This window comes from Dama dama, chromosome 15, assembly GCF_033118175.1.
Source record: "Dama dama isolate Ldn47 chromosome 15, ASM3311817v1, whole genome shotgun sequence".
NCBI classification, from domain to species: Eukaryota; Metazoa; Chordata; class Mammalia; order Artiodactyla; family Cervidae; genus Dama; species Dama dama.
In genome coordinates, this window is record NC_083695.1 from 47,123,236 (window position 1) to 47,145,373 (window position 22,138).

At 44.2% G+C, this 22,138-nt stretch overlaps 1 protein-coding gene across 7 annotated transcripts in view; it reads left to right on the forward strand.

Moving 5' to 3' along the window:
- Positions 1 to 22,138, forward strand: part of MARCHF8 (membrane associated ring-CH-type finger 8) — a 110,600-nt gene that overhangs the window by 84,286 nt on the left and 4,176 nt on the right. For 6 of the 7 annotated variants that reach the window (XM_061162034.1, XM_061162036.1, XM_061162035.1 and 3 more), the window contains 3 exons: positions 17,071 to 17,153; positions 19,658 to 19,838; positions 21,793 to 21,940. In XM_061162034.1, the coding sequence (XP_061018017.1) occupies positions 17,071 to 17,153; positions 19,658 to 19,838; positions 21,793 to 21,940 (412 nt within the window). Of the gene's footprint in view, positions 1 to 17,070; positions 17,154 to 17,380; positions 18,227 to 19,657; positions 19,839 to 21,792; positions 21,941 to 22,138 lie in introns of all 7 variants that reach the window. The other variant, XM_061162040.1, reaches the window with a different exon arrangement.

Sequence of the window (22,138 nt, forward strand, 5' to 3'; positions counted from 1 at the left end):
CTCCTATTAGAAAGCTTATAAAATGTTCTTCATCATGTCACCTAAACTCTGATTCTATCAACCCCCACTGGTGCTGATTCTGCCCTTTGTGAACTAGAGCTCTGACAGACAGTGGGATTTGGGAGGCTTTGTGTTGGAGAGAAGGGAGGGAGTGAGGTGGGTCTCTGCTGTCGGAGTGATGGGCAGTCTCTGACTGGTGGCCATCACTCCTGGGTTACTTGGAGCACGAGCTGGTGGGGGAATGCGCCCAGGTACTGACATGGCCTTCAGGTGAACTCAGGTGGTCACAGAGGTTGCTCCTGGAACGCCTACCATGTAAGGGTGAGGTGACCTGACTCCCTGTCCAGGGGTATTGTACCATCACTGCCCCCCACCTGCAAGCTGTCTCATCACCTGGCATAAAGTACCCTCAACTGTAAGGTGCACAAGGAGGTCCAGCGCGGTGTTTAGGAGTATTACATGAGTTCAGATTTCATCCGCACATAGCTCTGTGCCAGACATTATGCTTTGAGTGCTGAACTAAACAGAGGAGAGAGGAATAAGCAGATGTCCATGAAATACCTTTAGGCAGAATCATGAATGGGAAGGAAAAGGGGCTAAGGTACAAAATGGTGAGGCCCCAGAGTTGGAAGGGCTGTTCAGGGAAGGTCTGGCTGAGGAGGGGATGCGGACGTAGAGGGTTGAAAGCAGCTGGCTGGGATGAAGTTAAACTGTAGTAGAAAACTGGTCTGTCACCTCCTTGGGAAATCCAGTGCTTTAGGTAGAGATAAAAGGAAGGTATTTGCAACCTTAGTCAATAGGAGTGATGGCTATCTCGCCCATCCACTTTCAGGTACCTGTAAACCCTGGGGCTGTGTTGGTTGGGGCTGTTCCAGTGAGGATCACTGTTTAAGGCTTCCCAAGTGGTGCTAGTAGTAAAGAACCCGCCTGTCAGTGCAGGAGACAGAAGTGGGTTCGATCCCTGGGTCAGGAAGATTCCCAGGAGGAGGGCATGGCAACCCGACTCCAGTATTCTTGCCTGGAGAATCCCATGGACAGAGGAACCTGGCAGGCTATGGTCCATAGGGTCACACAGAGTCAGACATGACTGAAGCAACTTAGCATGTTGTTGTTCAGTCGCTAAGTCGTGTCTGACTCTTCGTGACCCTGTGGACTGTAGCCCGCCAAGCTCCTCTGTCCACGGGATTTCCCAGTCAAGAATACTGGAGTGGGTTGCCATTTCCTTCTCCAGGGGATCTTCGAGACCCAGGGACTGAACCTTCATCTCCTGCATGGGCAGGCAGATTCTTTACCATTGACCCACCAGGGAAGCCCTGAGGACCACTTTACTTCGAACAGAAATCCTTTAGAGGAAGATTGGGATTCCCTGAGGAGGCTTGAATTCACTCTGTCCAAATGAAATTTTTTAAGATACATGGAATCAGCTTAGGCCAGGTTCACTGTGGGGGCTGTACTTCCTCGAGCCTCTGCTGACACCTCTCTGGGAGACTTATATGCAGGAAAGCACAGCACCCAGACACAGCATTAGTTTACCCCTAGGGAAGCATTCTCATTCAGCTCTGGGAACTGGATTTGGTCCAGGTGACACAATTTCTTGAACAAGTTCATGACTAGCAGTGCTTCCTACGGGGAGATGGCAGTGGCAAGCTGCACATTGCTCATGAAGCCTGGAACATGTGTGCCTCCTCCTCCTGCAGCGAGGTGAGGTGACTAAGCTCTGGCAGTTTCCAAAGGCTGGTACCCAGCAGAATATTTTAGAGCTCTGCATAATTTTATTCAGATATCTCAAGAATCATGTGCCTGCCTCTGGTTAATCACATATTCCTGGGGAGAAGTCAGATTGGGCATATTTAATGAACACTTAAAATTATAGCTGTTCTGTTGTTTGGCAGGCAGATCTCAGTGAATTTGAGCATTTAATATTTTCCTGTTAATGTTGCCATTAGATAGGAATGAGGAGTTGTCACATGTCAGATGTAAACACAGCCTTAGGGTTGTGACTCGCTGGCCACACACCTTGATTTGATTGTCACAACCAAGTTTTTCTCTCTATTTCTGAATACAGAGTTAACCAGTGACAGACAGTTTACTCAGACCTATGGGTTAAGTATAAGGCAGATGTGCCTTTCTCAATTTATACTGAAGAAAGCAGCTATCTCAAAGACAGTGTACTTATTTCATTGAATAGAAACAAGGAGAATGAATTGGCAGGGTTAATGGCATCACGTGGTGACAGCCTGCTTCATGTGTATCATGAATACCATGTAGACTCACTTTGGGTCCTGATGAAGCTCTGTGGTCAGTGTCTTGCTATTTGGCTCTCCTTTTGCACAAATTGACTGACTCTATTTTTTTTTTTTTCCTCCTGATTTATTACAGTTGAGTTTTTGGCTATAGCTTTAGACCAGCAGTTTTCAGTTTTGTTCTGGACCCCCTGGCAGAGCAGGGGACCAGACTAAAGCTGGTTTCATAATAATATGAAGACATGATTTGCTTGTGTTACTCTCACTGTCTCACAAGTGTACAGAGGAGTTTCTAGAGTCTGAGTGGCATGCAAGATGGTATCTTCTGTCTGTCACTAACAGAATGTGTGCTGGCAGTCTTGTGTTTTAAAAATTTCTAATCTTTGGTTGATGTAACCTACCTAAACACACACTCTTTGGGGCCCTCATTCATTTTTCTTTTTTTTCTTTTAGTGTGTAAAGTGACCCTGAGACCAACTAGTTTGAGAACCTCTGTTTTAGACGTATTAATAGAGATGCGGTTGCTCCAGAGTGTCCTTGTTTTATTTATTCAACAAGTGTTCAGTGAACACCTCCTGTGTGCAAGGCACCATGCACAACTAAATAGCAGCAACTTCTGAGTGAATATATTGTTCTAGTAACGTCTTTTTGTAAACCTTGACAGTGCCAGGAAAGAAGTGAACAGGGTACATAGATAGTGAATAAGAGGGGTGGAAAGCCTTTTTTGAGAAGAAACCTGAGGAAGGGCCAGTCATACTGGGTGGTGTGTGAGAGCACCCCCAGGAAGAGGAAGGAGGGGGTGAAATGCTAGGTGGTGGCCAATGCCGAGTCTCAGAGCAGAGAGGGAGGCGGGGCCTGGGATGTTGAGGCAGCAGTGGGGTTTCAGGCAGGTCTCTGAATATTCTTTTAGATTTTGGGTTGGGGAGGACATGTGCTTAAAGAGATTACTGATTTCATTTGTTACCTAACATGTTGGCTTTAGAGGAAGAGCCTTAGCATTAAGTTTGAGTTCATCTTCTTGTCTCCTGAGTTCTTCTCAGTTGAATTTCCCAGGGCAAAGGTTAACCTCACAGGTGAGTAGCCTGAGCAGAAACTCTTTGCATCTCAAGTGAGTAGACGGTGGTAGCCTGTTGGAATGGGGGCATTTCATCACAGAAACACCTGCAGGTTCACTCTGCAGACCAGTAAGCAGTGGTCAGTAGTATAGCTGGAAGCCTTCTTCTCAATGGAGGCTTTCCGAGAATGGTGTGTCACATTTCTGCATCTCTGATTTTTTTTTTTTTTTTTAGTTGAAGGCTAATTACTTCACAACATTTCAGTGGGTTTTGTCATACATTGATATGAATCAGCCATAGATTTACACGTATTCCCCATCCCGATCCCCCCTCCCACCTCCCTTTCCACCCGATTCCTCTGGGTCTTCCCAGTGCACCAGGCCCGAGCACTTGTCTCATGCATTCCACCTGGGCTGGTGATCTGTTTCACCATAGATAGTATACATGCTGTTCTTTCAAAACATCCCACCCTCACCTTCTCCCACAGAGTTCAAAAGTCTGTTCTGTATTTCTGTGTCTCTTTTTCTGTTTTGCATATAGGGTTATCGTTACCATCTTTCTAAATTCCATATATATGTGTTAGTATGCTGTAATGTTCTTTATCTTTCTGGCTTACTTCACTCTGTATAATGGGCTCCAGTTTCATCCATCTCATTAGGACTGATTCAAATGAATTCTTTTTAACGGCTGAGTAATATTCCATGGTGTATATGTACCACAGCTTCCTTATCGATTCATCTGCTGATGGGCATCTAGGTTGCTTCCATGTCCTGGCTATTATAAACAGTGCTGCGATGAACATTGGGGTGCACGTGTCTCTTTCAGATCTGGTTTCCTCAGTGTGTATGCCCAGAAGTGGGATTGCTGGGTCATATGGCAGTTCTATTTCCAGTTTTTTAAGAAATCTCCACACTGTTCTCCATAGTGGCTGTACTAGTTTGCATTCCCACCAACAGTGTAAGAGGGTTCCCTTTTCTCCACACCCTCTCCAGCATTTATTGCTTGTAGACTTTTGGATAGCAGCCATCCTGACTGACGTGTAATGGTACCTCATTCTGGTTTTGATTTGCATTTATCTAATAATGAGTGATGTTGAGCATCTTTTCATGTGTTTGTTAGCCATCTGTATGTCTTCTTTGGAGAAATGTCTGTTTAGTTCTTTGGCCCATTTTTTGATTGGGTCATTTATTTTTCTGGAATTGAGCTGCAGGAGTTGCTTGTATATTTTTGAGATTAATCCTTTGTCTGTTGCTTCATTTGCTATTATTTTCTCCCAATCTGAGGGCTGTCTTTTCACCTTACTTATAGTTTCCTTTGTAGTGCAAAAGCTTTTAAGTTTCATTAGGTCCCATTTGTTTAGTTTTGCTTTTATTTCCAATATTCTGGGAGGTGGGTCATAGAGGATCTTGCAGTGATTTATGTCGGAGAGTGTTTTGCCTATGTTCTCCTCTAGGAGTTTTATAGTTTCTGGTCTTACATTTAGATCTTTAATCCATTTTGAGTTTATTTTTGTGTATGGTGTTAGAAAGTGTTCTAGTTTCATTCTTTTACAAGTGTTTGACCAGTTTTCCCAGCACCACTTGTTAAAGAGGTTGTCTTTTTTCCATTGTATATCCTTGCCTCCTTTGTCAAAGATAAGGTGTCCATAGGTTCGTGGATTTATCTCTGGGCTTTCTATTTCTGTTCCATTGATCTATATTTCTGTCTTTGTGCCAGTACCATACTGTCTTGATGACTGTGGCTTTGTAGTAGAGTCTGAAGTTGGGCAGATTGATTCCTCCAGTTCCATTCTTCTTTCTCAAGATTACTTTGGCTATTCGAGGTTTTTTGTATTTCCATACAAATTGTGAAATTATTTGTTCTAGTTCTGTGAAAAATACCGTTGGTAGCTTGATAGGGATTGCATTGAATCTATAGATTGCTTTGGGTAGAATAGCCATTTTGACAATATTGATTCTTCCAATCCATGAACACGGTATGTTTCTCCATCTGTTTGTGTCCTCTTTGATTTCTTTCATCAGTGTTTTATAGTTTTCTATGTATAGGTCTTTTGTTTCTTTAGGTAGATATACTCCTAAGTATTTTATTCTTTTTGTTGCAGTGGTGAATGGTATTGTTTCCTTAATTTCTCTTTCTGTTTTTTCATTGTTAGTATATAGGAATGCAAGGGATTTCTGTGTGTTAATTTTATATCCTGCAACTTTACTATATTCATTGATTAGCTCTAGTAATTTTCTGGTAGAGTCTTTAGGGTTTTCTATCTTGAGGATCATGTCATCTGCAAACAGTGAGAATTTCACTTCTTCTTTTCCTATCTGGATTCCTTTTACTTCTTTTTCTGCTCTGATTGCTGTGGCCAAAACTTCCAACACTATGTTGAATAGTAGTGGTGAGAGTGGGCACCCTTGTCTTGTTCCTGATTTCAGGGGAAATGCTTTCAATTTTTCACCATTGAGGGTGATGCTTGCTGTGGGTTTGTCATATATAGCTTTTATTATGTTGAGGTATGTTCCTTCTATTCCTGCTTTTTGGAGAGTTTTAATCATAAATGAGTGTTGAATTTTGTCAAAGGCTTTCTCTGCATCTATTGAGATAATCATATGGTTTTTATCTTTCAATTTGTTAATGTGGTGTATTACATTGATTGATTTGCGGATATTAAAGAATCCTTGCATTCCTGGGATAAAGCCCACTTGGTCATGGTGTATGAGTTTTTAAATATGTCTTTGGATTCTGTTTGCTAGAATTTTGTTAAGGATTTTTGCATCTATGTTCATCAGTGATATTGGCCTTTAGTTTTCTTTTTTTGTGACATCTTTGTCTGGTTTTGGAATTAGGGTGATGGTGGCCTCATAGAATGAGTTTGGAAGCTTACCTTCATCTGCAATTTTCTGGAAGAGTTTGAGTAAGATAGGTGTTAGCTCTTCTCTAAATTTTTGGTAGAATTCAGCTGTGAAGCCATCTGGTCCTGGGCTTTTGTTTGCTGGAAGGTTTTTGATTACAGTTTTGATTTCCTTGCCTGTGATGGGTCTGTTAAGATCTTCTATTTCTTCCTGGTTCAGGCTGCTGGTAGTAGTCTCTTATGATCCTTTGTATTTCAGTGTTGTCTGTTGTGATCTCTCCATTTTCATTTCTAATTTTGTTAATTTGGTTCTTCTCTCTTTGTTTCTTAATGAGTCTTGCTAATGGTTTGTCAATTTTGTTTATTTTTTCAAAAAACCAGCTTTTAGCTTTGTTGATTTTTGCTATGGTCTCTTTAGTTTCTATTGCATTTATTTCTGCCCTGATTTTTAAGATTTCTTTCCTTCTGCTAACCCTGGGGTTCTTCATTTCTTCCTTCTCTAATTGCTTTAGGTGTAGAGTTAGGTTATTTGTTTGGCTTTTTTCTTGTTTCTTGATGTAAGCCTGTAATGCTATGAACCTTCCCCTTAGCACTGCTTTTACAGTGTCCCATAGGTTTTGGGTTGTTGTGTTTTCATTTTCATTCATTTCTATACATATTTTGATTTCTTTTTTGATTTCTTCTATGATTTGTTGGTTATTCAGAAGCATGTTATTTAGCCTCCATATGTTTGAATTTTTAACAATTTTTTCCCTGTAATTGAGATCTAATCTTACTGCACTGTGGTCAGAAAAGATGACTGGAATGATTTCAATTTTTTTGAATTTTCCAAGACCAGATTTATGGCCCAGGATGTGATCTATTCTGGAGAAGGTTCCGTGTGCACTTGAGAAAAAGGTGAAGTTGATTGTTTTGGGGTGAAATGTCCTATAGATATCAATTAGGTCTAGCTGGTCCGTTGTGTCATTTAAGGTTTGTGTTTCCTTATTAATTTTCTGTTTAGTTGATCTATCCATAGTTGTGAGTGGGGTATTAAAGTCTCCCACTATTATTGTGTTACTATTAATTTCCTCTTTCATACTCGTTAGCGTTTGCCGTACATATTGCGGTGCTCCTATGTTGGGTGCATATATATTTATAATTGTTATATCTTCTTCTTGGATTGATCCTTTGATCATTATGTAGTGTCCTTCTTTGTCTCTTTTCACATCCTTTATTTGAAAGTCTATTTTATCTGATATGAGTATTGCGACTCCTGCTTTCTTTTGGTCTCCGTTTGCGTGAAATATTTTTTTTCCAGCCCTTCACTTTTAGTCTGTATGTGTCTCTTGTTTTGAGGTGGGTCTCTTGTAGACAGCATATATAGGGGTCTTGTTTTTGTATCCATTCAGCCAATCTTTGTCTTTTGGTTGGGGCATTCAACCCATTTACATTTAGGGTAATTATTGATAGGTGTGGTCCCGTTGCCATTTACTTTGTAGGTGTGGTCCCGTTGCCATTTACTTTGTTGTTTTGGGTTCACGTTTATACAGCCTTTCTGCATTTCCTGTCTAGAGAAGATCCTTTAGCATTTGTTTGAAGAGCTGGTTTGGTGGTGCTGAATTCTCTCAGCTTTTGCTTATCTGTAAAGCTTTTGAATTCTCCTTCATATCTGAATGAGATCCTTGCTGGATACAGTAATCTAGGTTGTAGGTTATTCTCTTTCATTACTTTCAGTACGTCCTGCCATTCCCTTCTGGCCTGGAGGGTTTCTATTGATAGATCAGCTGTTATCCTTATGGGGATCCCTTTGTGTGTTATTTGTTGTTTCTCCCTTGCTGCTTTTAATATTTGTTCTTTGTGTTTGATCTTTGTTAATTTGATTAATATGTGTCTTGGGGTGTTTCGCCTTGGGTTTATCCTGTTTGGGACTCTCTGGGTTTCTTGGACTTGGGTGGCTATTTCCTTCCCCATTGTAGGGAAGTTTTCAGCTATTATCTTCTCGAGTATTTTCTCATGGCCTTTCTTTTTGTCTTCTTCTTCTGGAACTCCTATGATTCGAATGTTGGGGCGTTTCACATTGTCCCAGAGGTCCCTGAGGTTGTCCTCATTTCTTTTGATCCTTTTTTCTTTTTTCCTCTCTGCTTCATTTATTTCCACCATTTTATCTTCTACCTCACTTATCCTATCTTCTGCGTCCGTTATTCTACTCTTGGTTCCCTCCAAAGTGTTTTTGATCTCATTCATTGCATTATTCATTTCTAACTGACTCTTTTTTATTTCTTCTAGGTCTTTATTAAACATTTCTTGTATCTTTTCAATCTTTGTCTCCAGGCTATTTATCTGTAACTCCATTTTGTTTTCAAGATTTTGGATCATTTTTATTATCATTATTCTAAATTCTTTTTCAGGTAGATTCCCTGTCTCCTCCTCTTTTGTTTGACTTGGTGGGCATTTTTCATGTTCCTTTACCTGTTGGGTATTTCTGTGCCTTTTCATCTTGTTTAGATTGCTGTGTCTGGAGTGGGCTTTCTGTATTCTGGAGGTCTGTGGTTCCTTTTTATTGTGGAGGATTTACCCAGTGGGTGGGGTTAGACGATTGGCTTGTCAAGGTTTCCTGCTTAGGGAAGCTTGCGTCAGTGTTCTGGTGCGTGGAATTTGATTTCTTCTCTTTGGAGAGCAATGGAGTGCCCAGTAATGAGTTTTGAGATGGGTCTATGTGTTAGGTGTGACCTTGGGCAGCCTGTATGTTGACGTTCAGGGCTATGTTCCTGCGTTGGTGGAGAATTTGCGTGGTATGCCTTGCTCTAAAACTTATTGGCTCTTGGGTGGTGGTTGGTTTCAGTGTAGGTATGGAGGCTTTTGGACGGTCACTTATTACTTAAAGTTCCATGTAGTCAGGAGTTTTCTGGTGTTCTCAGGTTTTGGGCTTAAGTCTCCTGCCTCTGGATTTCAGTTTTATTCTTCCTGTAGTCTCAGGACTTCTCCAACTATACAGCACTGATAAGAAAACCTCTAGGTTAATGGCGAAAAGATTCTCCCCCGTTAGGGACACCCAGAGAGGTTCACAGAGTTACATGAAGGAGAGGAGAGGGAGGAGGGAGATAGAGATGAGCAGGAGGAGAAAAAGGGGGACTCAAGAGGAGAGAGACAGATCTACACAGTTGTCTGTTCCCAGAGTGTTCTCCGTAGCCCAGTCACCTACAAAGATTCACAGAATTGGATTGGGAAGAGAAGGGGAAAGGAGGAAATAGAGGTGTTCTGAGGAAGAAAACAGAGAGTCAAGATTGGGAGAGAATAATCTTCGGTTTAAAAATAGGGCTTCTCTTCTTTTTTTTTTTTTTTAGGTTATAGTGTATTGAAAATGAAAATTAAGGAGTAGTAGAGGAGTACTAGAGGACTTTAAAATAAATAAGAGAAAAAGAAAAATAGAAAATAGAAGAGAAAAAGGAAAGAAAAAAAAGAAGAAAAATGAAAAGAAAAGAAAAAAAAAATTTTTTTTCCCTAACTAAAAAAATCGTAAAAATCTATGAAAATGAAAGTGAAGGAGTAATGGGGGAGTAATAGGGAATTTTATCTGATTTTATAAGGTCCTCATAGCAGCCCTATGGTTTATTGACCTGATTTTTAAATAATTAAATTCCTGTGCCAGTTGGTGTGCTCTTGGGAGGTGGTATGCTTAGCCAGGTAGCCCCAGAACACACACAGACTGAGGACTTTGGAGTCAAAAGCCACTGCTTTTGCTACCACCTCATAATTTTCTCCAAGAATTATTGGAAATAAAAATGTATTTAAATTATATTTGAAAAGTTAAATACTTGAAGTCTGTAATAGTGAAGGGTCCTTTTGAGTAGTAAATGACTCGGAAACCCAGCCCTTCTACCATGGTATTTCTGGTGATTTCAGTTCAGTTCAGTTCAGTTGCTCCATCGTGTGTGACTCTTTGCGATCCCATGGACTGCAGCACGCCAGGCTTCCCTGTCCATCACCAACTCCTGGAGCTTACTCAAACTCATGTCCTTTGAGTCGGTGAAGCCATCCAACCATCTCATCCTCTGTCGTCCCCTTCTCCTCCCGCCTTTAGTCTTTACCACTATCAGGGTCTTTTCAAATGAGTTAGTTCTTTGCATCAGTTGGCCAAAGTATTGGAATTTCAACTTCAGCATCAGTCCTTCCAATGAATATTCAGGACTGATTTCCTTTAGGATGGACTAGTTGGATCTCCTGGCAGTCCAAGGGACTCTCAAGAGTCTTCTTCAGCACCACAGTTCAAGAGCATCAGTTCTTTGGTGCTCAGTTTTCTTTATAGTCCAACTCTCACATCCATACATGACTCCTGGAAAAACCATAGCTTTGACTAGATGGACCTTTGTTGGCAAAGTAATGTCTCTGCTTTTTAATATGTTGTCTAGATTGGTCATGGCTTTTCTTCGAAGGAGCAAGCGTCTTCTAATTTCATGACTGCAGTCACCATTTGCAGTAATTTTGGATCCCCCAAAAATAAAGTCTGTTACTATTTCCATTGTTTCCCCATCTATTTGCCATGAAGTGATGGGACTGGATGCCATCATCTTAGTTTTCTGAGTGTTGAGTTTTAAGCCAACTTTTTCACTCTCCTCTTTCATTTTCATCACGAGGCTCTTTAGTTCTTCTTTGCTTTTTGCCATAAGGGTGGTGTCATCTGCATATCTGAGGTTATTGTTATTTCTCCCAGCAATCTTGATTCCAGCTTGTGTTTCATCCAGCCCAGTGTTTCTCATGATGTACTCTGCATATAAGTTAAATAAGCAGGGTGACAATATACAGCTTTGACGTATTCCTTTTCCAATTTGGAACCAGTCTGTTGTTCCATGTCTAGTTCTAACTGTTGCTTCTTGACCTGCATGCAGATTTCTCAGGAGGCAGGCCAGGTGGTCTGGTATTCCCATCTCTTTAAGATTTTTCCAGTTTGTTGTGATCCACACAGTCAAAGGCTTTGGCACAGTCAGTAAAGCAGAAATAGATGTTATTCTGAAACTCTCTTGCTTTTTCTATGATCCAGTGAATGTTGGCAATTTGATCTCTGGTGACTTTGAGGGTCTTTATGTGGTTACAATTAGAGCTTCTGGGAATGTGAATCCATCTTTGCTCAGAAACGATTGCCTTCAATGTAATTTATTGAAAACAAGTTATATTAGCAAGATTCCCAACAGTAGCTTAAAGACCTGCTTTGTAAGATGGGCCATGATAGAGCCCCTTCAGCTGTTGCTTTCCCTCTAGCAGTGCTGTGACATAGGCCCCTCATTATGCTGGGGATATATTGTTATTCACGTAATTCCAACCCTCTCTAAAAGGCCACCAAAGAAAAGAATTCAGTGTTTGTGCTACTCACTAGACAATACTGAGAGTCATTTGTAATGGAAATCATTTTAGAATTCAGTACACTCTCCTCCATGAATTCTATATTGTACATATTCTATATTGACTTTTTTAATGGTCAGTTTTAATTAATTGCTATCGAGAAAGCTCATTCTTGGCACAGCCCTTCATCAGGAGTCAACATGTATTTATCAGAGCAGCCACAGAACTGGCCTGTCCTTTAATTGTAGATCATTTTGGAAGTTGAATACAACTGGGTGTTTATTTTTAGAAATCAAGAATCTCTCAGAATGAAGCATTTCTTTTCACAGAGAAACTTCTGTGCTAAGCAGAAAGTTTGCTGAAATGCTGTCTCAGTTTGTACATTGCAGTGTCTAAACACCAAGTGAGATGCTATTTGGTTTTATTATTTGAAGTCAGACTTGCTGAGTGGCAGTAAGGACCCGATCTCTATCTCCTGCTTTGAGGGCAGGAGGGCAGAAGCATTTAGTAACTTCCTGAGCAGAAAGTAAAGGTAAGGTGGTCTGGTAAGCAGAATTTCTAAAGTGCCACCCCTCCCCACCCAAGATGTCCCACCCTGATGCCCGAAGCTTGTCACTGTGATGAGAGATATTGCTGATAAGATCATTGTACAAAAGGAATCATGTGAGCTCTTAAAGGCAGAGAGCTTTCCCTGCCTGGCGGCAGAGACTGGAAGCAAGAGTGGGCTTGAACATGGGGAAGGATGGTTGGGGAATGCAGGCAGCCCCTGGCTGACATCCAGGAAGTAAATTGGTCCTCAGTCCTAAAGCTGCTGGGAACTGCCTTCTGCCAGCAGCCTAAATGAACGTGGGAGTGCGTTCTTCCCCAGAGCCTCTGCAAAGAAGGGAGGCCCTGAGCAGAGGGTCCCATTGCGTTGTGGGTCAGATGACATATTTGTGGTAATGAGCCACTAAGTTTGTGGTAATTTGTTAACAGGATAGTAGCAATCTGTTACAGGTGGCAAGTACCATCTTTGTAGAGAAAAAACCTCTTTCTTGGTAGCTGTCAGAGCTTTTCACTTCCAAACTTTCTATGCTGACAATGTAACATGTTTTCTTAATTTAGCCATATTCTTCTAAAGGAAGAAATATACATGGCTCTTAGAACATTGATTTTGATGTTTTGGGTTTTTGTTTCTTTGGTAGAAATACAGTAGTGCAGTGACTTGCTACACTAGTATTGACATTCAGGTCCAAGCCCACGGGCAGTGAGGTTATGCCAGCCCTTTGCTCCCAGGCAGTTTTGTACAAACCTTTTTGTGCATATGTATAAAGATGAATTCTTAAGAGAAGAGTTGCTGGGACAAAGTACACATGCATTTGTAATTCCGAGCGAAATTGCCAAATTGCCATCTTCGGTGGGGGGTTTACCAGGTTGCTTTCACACCAGCAATGTGTGAGAGTGATTGTTACCTCATACTTTTGCCAATGTGGGTATTTGATTTTTTTAAAAACTCTTGTTAATGATGAAGGCATTTCTCATTTGAGCTTTAATTTGTATTTCTCATTGTGAGAAAGGCTAAGCATCTTCTTATGTTGTAAGAGCCGTCTGTATTTCCTTTCCCATTTTTTGATCAAGTCATTGCTTGATATGTTATAATTTGAGATCCGTTGTAAACACAAGCCCTCTGTATCTTGCCCTCCTTCTCTAGTCCTTTCTCAAGTTCCTCCTGGCTTAAAAAGCAGGCCCAACCAGACCATTTCCTGTGGTCCTACACCTGTTGATGAAAATCAGATGGACAGATTCACTTTTAGTAGAGCACAAAATGTATTAAAAATAGCTTTGCTGGTAAATGAAAAAGGGCCCAGTGGAGTTTTGCAATAGAGAAGGAGGAGGAAGTGGCCTAGAGGGAGGTTGGGATGTAATGTAGTAAAAGGAGCAAGGGAAGGAAGTGAAGCAAAAAGCAGGTGGGGAAGGTAAGGGTGAGGGAAGGTACAGCTGGTGTCCCGCAGGGAGGAAGTCCTCTCTAGCGTCAAATTGCTAAGTTCCTTCCAGGGACTGAGAACACTACCTGTTGAGTCTGTTATGACAGGCCTGTCAGTGGTCGTTTGTTCTCTTAAAAAAAAACAGAGGTGAGGGGGCATGCCAACTTCTACCAGGGATATGTGATAAGTTTTCTGTTTGCTGTAAGTGTTTGGCAGCCTTGATAAAATCATTTAGAACAGTGCATTGATAGAAAAACCACCATTAAGTGACTTGAGGACAGCAAAACAAACTTGTCATTCCTAAGAAATAAGAGCAACTGGGATTTAGGCCTAGACAGAATCCAGAGGTTTATTTGGGCATAATTGATTACAACATCTTAAAAAAAAGGGGGATTTTTATGAAAATTTTTTTGCAGTGAGATTGCTTTACATTCTTTTTCATGACTGGAATGTCTCTTGTTTGAGAACCAACAAAGAACTTGAGGAACAGAGGGCTTCAGTTTTCTCAACACATTTGAATTGTCTCCTCATGAACATTCACACCTTTTGTCAGTAACTGCAGAGTCTTGTGTGGCCTGATCCTCCCTCGAGGAGGGGAAAGTATGTTCCCCCGTGTTGTGTGGGCACAGAGTCTCCTTCTCCCTTAAGCCAGCACTGCCCCACAACCTCCCACACGTCACCCCACTCGCTGTTGCTGTCCAGAGGAGCTAGGGAGCTATTGGCTGAGCCTCTGAGAGGGGACTGCAGCCTCTTGACCTACCTAGATTCCTCTGGTTAGACCCTGGAACTGTGTTTGAAGCTGTCTTCCTCATTTCATTGTCACCATTAAGTCCTTGTGGGTAGATTGATAGATTTTACTCAGCCTGATACCAGCAACAAGTTGAGCTCTTGAAAGATGCTGTCGCTGTGCTCGGGGATCATTCTGCACGAGGACTGGTCCTGACCTTCATGACGTACTCTTCTCTAGCTGATAATGGAAGGAACCTCTCCAGGGGCTGTGATGGCCCCGTGAGTCTTGCTTATTTTCTTGCTCTTGAGAAGGGTAAGGCATGTGTTGGTTTGTATGTATGTAAAGCAGCAGTTTTCCCATAATCTCCTCATCTAATAAGAAGGGAGAGTTTACCTCTGCTATTGGGAGGCTTGTTGAGGCTTGGATGTTACCTGCTGAGAATGTTTCGTAATGTCCTTTGTGGGATCGGAGAGGATGGAGTGAGGGTAGGAGCACAGAGGGAGGCGGTTGGAGCTATTCCTGTTTGCTGAACAAGCAGAGCCAGGTCTCGGGGCCACTGCAAGCGCAGACACGACTGTGTGGGAGTCCCTGTGGCGCACCTGAGACAGGAGACTCCCAGGGAGAGGATGACCAATGTCAAGTGTGTGGCTAGTCTGGCTGCCGCCTCAGTGCAGGTTTTTGTTCCGCTCTGAGGCTCTTCCCTCCTGCTGCTAAGCCTTGCCCCCTTCAGGGCCTTGGATAATGTGAATTGTTACCCTGGATGTCCCTTTTTCATGTGAATTACTTGAGGTTCAGAACAGGAGTAAGAGAACATTTTGTCTTGATTTCAGCTTCCCATCTGACTCCTGCCTCCTCTCAAGGACACTGACCCTGGGAGCATCTCATTCCGCAGATGAGACCCGACTCTCCTTTCACAGGGTTTGCCTTCTTTTCAGAATATAGACAGTATGTGTGTTTCATGAGGCTCCTGTCCTCAGAATGTAACAGGGAAGGAGATGACAAGATGTTGCCTTGTGTCTGGATGAGCATGCACTTGGCCATTCCTCACGTGGGGAGGGCACTTCCTTCTCTGCCTCAGTCCGAGTGACTCAGCTTGACCCAGCAGCCTCGAGGAATGAGAGCTGAAGGCACAGGGATGCGCACCTACTTTCCTATCCTCCCTTCCTCCCAGGTCTGCTTGGGGAGGCTCCTTCTCTACACCATGACTGGCCTTTGGCCCCGCCTACAGATACTGAACAAAACTGGTCACCCTCACAGGTTAAAGAAGGGAGCGAGAAGTTCAAGGAGGCTGTCCATCTCAGAGTAGGGTTGGGACTGAATATCAGAGACCAGGCCGATAGTAGGAGCTAGGGACATTAGTGTGGCTCTCCTTATCCCGCCTCCTGCGATATAACAGTAAAGGCTCCCTGTTCCCATTTCGGGAGAATAGAGGGGCCCATGACAGCTGTCTGGGAGGAGGGTGCAGGAGAAAGGGTTGTGGGGAGTGGGTAGCTCATGCAATGGGAATGTGGTAGCAAAGTGTTGAGGACCCCCCACTTTTGTTTTAGAAAGAATCGTAACCAAGTAGTGCAAGATTATTTGGGGGAATGTCATTTTTCTGGCTCCAAATAAAGTTTAGATTCTTAAGAACTTTGACCAAAAATGCTTTTAGAAAATAAATGTGGATTCTTTGGTAACTCTGAAGATGTGCTTGTTGAGTAATACTACATAATTTTAGCATATACATGTGCCATGATAACGTATAACTTCATGGATCAAGTTTCATTAGGTTGACTTGGGTCTACGATGATGTTTCAGCTCCGTGTTGAGGAACAGGAGTCACTGTCCAATGAACCTCAGGCAGAGTGCCGGTTCTCTCTGGTTCTGTTCAGGCTGATGCACATGCTAACAGGGGAGTTGGTGATGCAAGTCAGGGGTTCCTTAGCTGCAGTGCCAGGATGAGAGTATGCCCCGGGGGTGACACTTCGCAAGAGTGGAGGCTTGGCCTCAGCTGGGGAATGGTGGCCAGAGTGGGGCTTTCCCGAATCAAGGGACAGGGCTGAGGGCCTTTTGAGTGGGCCTGGGGAGGGTGGGGAGGAGATGCTGGCTTGCCCTTGATAACAGACTCAGTACTATTTCCACGTGGCCCCTGAGGTTGCACAGAGCAGATGCTCCCTCAGAACAACTGTCCTAAGGAGGGAAGAACACACTTGCTGCTATGAGGGCCAAGGAAGCTCAGGAGTCAGTCTTGATGAGGCCTCGCAAGTGCCCTGCAGAGGCTGGAGTGGAGGTTGGGGGACACCCTAAACAGTAGTTGTACAACCTCAACTCAGCTGTACTCCCTGTTCCTATTTCTCTCCTCTGCTTCTCTTTCCACCATGGTATTTCCTCACCCTCTCAGATCTTTTCTGTAAGTTTGGCATGTTCAGGGAGTCTCCCCTCTGTGTAAGGAGTGCTGGCAGGGGCTTGGGAGTTCGTGGACCCACTGCCAAGTGGTGAGGGCGGAGGAGCTCTTGTGTCCTGCCAACCTCCACAAGGATGACCCCAGATACAGGGTTAGAGAGTGCTGGCTGGGGGGAAGTAAGGCTGGCAGGGAAGGCACCTCACGTTCCTTTTGTATTTACATGCACCTGTGGTGCTTGGTTTCTTGGCTTATGTATGAACTAATTTAAGTTTAGATGCTTAGAGGATGAATGACCGTTGAATCCATACAAGGTAGATGCTGCTGCTCCACGGTCTCAAATATTCTTGACTACAGTTTTACCTTCATCTTAGAAGAGAAGAATGCTGCTTGTTCTGTTCTTGGCTTGGCTCGTAGGGACCTAACATGAGTACTGCTCACTGAGCAGTGGGCAGCAGCAGACCCAGTGCCATTCAGGAGAAGGTGTTCGTGGTCCCCTGGCTCTCCCTAAAAACTGACCAGAGGTATGTGTTGCAGGCTGGGGGCTCCTCGGTGGCGTCGGCTCCAGTGTCCTCCTTCGCTCGCACTTCCGTCACGCCCTCCAATCAGGACATCTGCAGGTAACACTCTGCACGCTGCCGTGGCTCGTGTGCGTCCTGGGAATACGCGTTAATGTCTGCAGATTCTTGATTCTCCATATGCCTCTGCTCTGAACAGTCAGCCTGGTTTTATGTGCTGTGTGCTCACCAGGTTATCATGCGAGTCTCATTTCTTCACTTTGATGTCTATTCTCTTTTAATATTGTTTTTACTTTCTGTGCTTTTATTCCACTGTTCTCTGCATGCAGTTCCAGTGCAGTGTTTTCTGAGTGTTGTCACCACAGTCCCGTGCCATCTGCTGTTGTCTTGAAAGCTCCTCCCTGCCAGAGTTCTCTGACCCAAGGGCTTACTGTGACAGTTGTCTGTCAAGATACAGCGCAGGCGTCAAAGAGAAATTCCTGTGGTTCAGAGTGGGTCCAGGTCTTGAAGCCTACTAAGAATACCAAAGCCAGAAGAACACTAAAGTTCTCAAAATCCCTAAACGATGTGGGTGAGAACGCCCGGGATGCCTTGGAAAGTTTTGACTACGTGGAGAGAACCTGCTCTGAAGGGAAACTGGTACTCCCTCAGGACCCATGTCTCAGAACCAACAGGTTCCACCAGAGAGAAAGAAGAATACTGAATCGCAAAGCCCTGGGCAGTTCCAAGCATTCTTGTGTCTCATCCCTTTCTGCCAATCGTTCAGCAGCCTCAGAAGCAGGAGCCAGCAAGGGGGGCATGCATGTCCTGCTTCTGGATGAGAAGGCGGACGGCGAGGCCCTGTCCCGAAGCCGGAGGCTGCTGCGGTACCTGCTGTCCCTGTCACACGGCTCGAGCACCAGCAGCCTGCACCGTTTCCACGAGCTGGAGAGCCGTGCCACCAGCCCACAGCCCGCCAAGTCCTCCAGCAGGCTGGCCGGGAGTGCCGGCTTCTACTCCGATGAGATGGGGGATGACGACGTCTTTGAGGACAGCACATCTGCAAAACTGAAGAGTAGGGTGCTGCGGGCGCCCCTCTGCTCCGTGGAGAAGGACAGTGACCTGGATTGTCCTTCCCCCACCTCTGAAAAGGGCCCCCGCATCTCTCCTGTGTCCACATCAGGGGATGCCTGCAGGTTGGTTTGCCGAGAACCACCATCCTGGCCACCTCTGCTCCCTGTAGCTCCACGGCCTCATCTTGCTTTAATATGTGAAGTTTCCGGAGAATGTATAGGCAGTTGTACACAATTACAGATGAATAGTTTTTCTCCAGAAGGATAGATTATTGATATCATTTGAAAATCCAATTTCTATGACATGGGTCCCCAAGATAGTCTCATAGATGGTAAAAGATGAAGAAGCTACACATATTAAAGGCCAAGCTGACTCTTCTCAACCAAAAATAAGTAGCCTTTGCATAAAGAAATTGGAAGAAGGAATAGTACCTCCAGTCTTCTAGCCTGATGGTCTAGATGTTAAGCGTTGGCTTCCCCTCCAGGCCTCGTTTTGACCCCCTGCTCCACCTGCAGCACCGTGTGTGGGGGAAAGGCTGTTCTCCAGCAGCTGCTTTCTTCCTTCTCTTTAACTTGGATGCAGCCACCTCTGCCCAGATCCTCACCCACTTCCCAACTTTATCTTCCCGGGTGTAGCATCCTTGTCAGGCCTTCAGAAGCTTTCAGAATTTCCTTTTGTCACCACTCTTAGCCTTCTTCCCCATTCTCACCTTTCTACAGTGTCCCCTCCTCAGGATCAGCTATTATTTCTTTCAACAGCTGGATCAGATGCCCCCCTCATAGACACAAACAGCTGAGAGCCTGGCCTGGGCCAGAGCCCAGCTCCTTTTAGGCCAGGTATCCCTACCTGCTCTCCAGCTTCTGGAAAAGGCCCTTCTGTTTCTCAAAAATCTGTTAAGTTTCTTGAGGTTAGTGCCTACATCCTGTTGCATGCACCCTTAGAAATAATGATTTAAATTTCTCACTCATTGCTGAGTGGTCCTGAAAAAGAAATGAAATGGCAGTATCTTATAATGGTTTTTCAGGTCCAGGAGAAGCTCTGTGGTTTCTCTGTTTACTTGCTGATAGAGGACGGGAATATGTAGTGTGGTGTGTGAAGGTGAAGTCAGTGATTATAGCTAACAAGCAATGTTCATCATCCTTCCAAGTTCCTGGTATTTTTGAAAGGTAGAGTGCTGGTTTTGTTTTACACAGGAATTTTACCTCTGATTATTTTAACGTCATAAGTTCTGGAAGATGCTTCCACGTTGCCTTAAAATCACCTTTTAGTGAAGTTCTAAAGTCTTACCCAAAATGACTGCTTTGTCATTTCTTATATCATTTTTTCCTCTCTGATGCCAAATGCCATCCAGACTTTCCGTGTTGGTGCGGTAAGCTAGAAAGTTTTAGTTTGTAGTAGCTGTTTTCTTTTGTGTTTGTATGTTTTTGTGCTTATAGTCATTTTGTGATGTTTGTTTCTGAACATTTTCCTTGGGCGGACTGACCTTCCACTGAAGCGTCGTCTTCCCTGTCATGTGGCCCTCCTTCTAAGGACCGACTTTCCTTCTGCTGCAGGATCTGTCACTGTGAAGGGGATGACGAGAGCCCTCTGATCACGCCCTGCCACTGCACAGGGAGCCTCCACTTCGTGCACCAGACCTGCCTGCAGCAGTGGATCAAGAGCTCTGACACGCGCTGCTGTGAGCTCTGCAAGTACGAGTTCATCATGGAGACCAAGCTGAAGCCGCTGAGGAAAGTACGTGCGGGGCCGCCCTTGGCGGCGGTTCCGTCTCGCAGAGACAAACTCCTGAAGAGTCAGCGCTTGGGGTTGGGTGGGCCACAGTCGACCTGTGTTCACTTCTTTCGGAAGTGGAGGCCAGTGTGTACGTTCATGTTACTGGTACCGATTTCCAAGTCCCCTCTCTCAAGAACAAGCTCTTTCTGACTGTTCAGTGATCATGTTTTCTTTTTCCTTGAAACTAAGACTGCTTGCTTGTCTGTATCAGTCATTTGGCCCTTGACCACACACCACTTTGTGATGTCTTAGTCAGCATTAGACTTTATATGTATTAACTATTCAGGCCTTGCCTCTAATTAGGACCTCATTGTGGAGATTAGTGCCTCCCCTGCACGAAACACAGCCTAATGTAGTAAATTTATTTTTATAAACTTGTGACGAATATTTGCTAGATAGGAGGTGGGGGCAAATGGGAAAAGAAAGGAACTACAGGCATTACATGAAACACAACTCTCGTCAGGTCTTATATCCTTACTTTTTCTGAGAGGAGCCTCATCCGGCACTCCCCTCCTGTGTAAACACTGGCTATTTTATGTGTCTTTGTACCTAGCATATGGAGAGGCTTTGTTTGGAAGAATAAAAGACTTGTTCTTATCTCAGAACTTTAGTACGTAAATTGCAGGGAGAATCACATAATCAAGTAATAGCACTTGATGTGCCAATAAAACGCTAACTTCCGTGGGGACAGCGCATATCAGATATTCAGAGAAGGAAGTGTTCATTGTGGATTGAAGTGCTGGGGAAGCAGAGTGGGGTGGCATCATAGAATGTTTGGTGTTGAAGCAGTTCTTGAAAGATCACTAGGATTTAGAGAGAAAGTGAAAGGAGTCTAGAAAGGTTGCATTGTCTCCAGAGGAAAGCATCCAACCTAAAGGTAGGTGAGCATTTCAGAGGAGGATGAAAGGCTGAAACTGAATGTATCTTAGAAACTCAGGGGAGTGTTTTAGGAGGGAAACCAGGTGAAGATACAGTATCACACCACAGCAGAAAGCAGTCTAGATGTTAGAGAAGGCAGGCCCAAGCTACTTTAAAAAAAATGCTTTTCCCCATAAAAGCCTTATCATTTATCAGGTACCTTACTCTATACTGATCCCTCAAGTGAGGCTTATGGCTCTGTGACCAATATAGGTAGTCCACGAGGCTCTACTTTCAGCTTATCCTACATAGAACCATCTGGAAAGGCTGTGACTAGCTAGGGCTGGCAGAGGATATGCAGTGTTCACACTTGTTCTTTCTCTCTACCTTTATGTGTTTTCTTCTGATTCGGAAACCGGTAAATGAAAAAGAAAATCTGGCTATTTGGAGTAAATTAATGAGCTCCTAGAGGAGATGGGACTGGGACAGACTGCTTGTACCAGGAACTCTTAGCATCGATTTCACGGTGTTGCTGCCAAAGTAGCAGAGGACCAAAGAGTGAGCGCCTCCCACCATCACCTTCACGCCATAGGGCCACCCATCTGCTAGTGTGTTGTGGTGTCATCCGCCCCCCTTCTTCCCCTCACTCACGCCAGTCAGCAAGTCAGGGAAACAAAAACGTGCCACCTGGGTCTTGGCCCAACATGCTGTTTTCATCTGGACCAAAACCATAAAATCTTTTATCAAGCCAGTGAATGCCTGCTTGCAGGAATAAGCAGCCAGGGGGATTGGATTGCTGGTGGTGATTCATAGCTCATCTCGACCCCGGCTTCTCTTCATTGCATAGAAAGTTGGCTGTCGACAGAATACCAGAGCCTGGTACCTGGTTGAAGCCACATGGTTTAAAGGGAACGACTCAGTGTCTGGGGAAATTCATCTAGCTTGGGCGTGGGGTAGCGGGGAGGGAAGCCGGTCTTGCCATCAGCAAAGCTCTCACCCTGTCGTAGCCCCTGAGGCCCGGGAGCCTGAGCCTCACATCTGTGTGCTGTCTTTCCAGTGGGAGAAGCTGCAGATGACGTCCAGCGAGCGCAGGAAGATCATGTGCTCCGTGACCTTCCACGTCATCGCCATCACCTGTGTGGTCTGGTCCTTGTATGTGCTCATAGACCGCACCGCCGAGGAGATCAGGCAGGGTCAGGCAACAGGTACGTGGTCAGAACGAAAGGTGTGCCCAGCCAGGGTATCCTGAATGGCACAGTGGGTCTTAGGATTGGGGTATTACTCCATGTTGATTTCCAAGTCCGACCTCCAGTGTCTGGGCTTCTGGAGGGAGATATCAGTTATGATGCACCATACATCCTTTTTGGATGTTTCTTGTGCTGTGGTGGTAGTTTGTATAACCC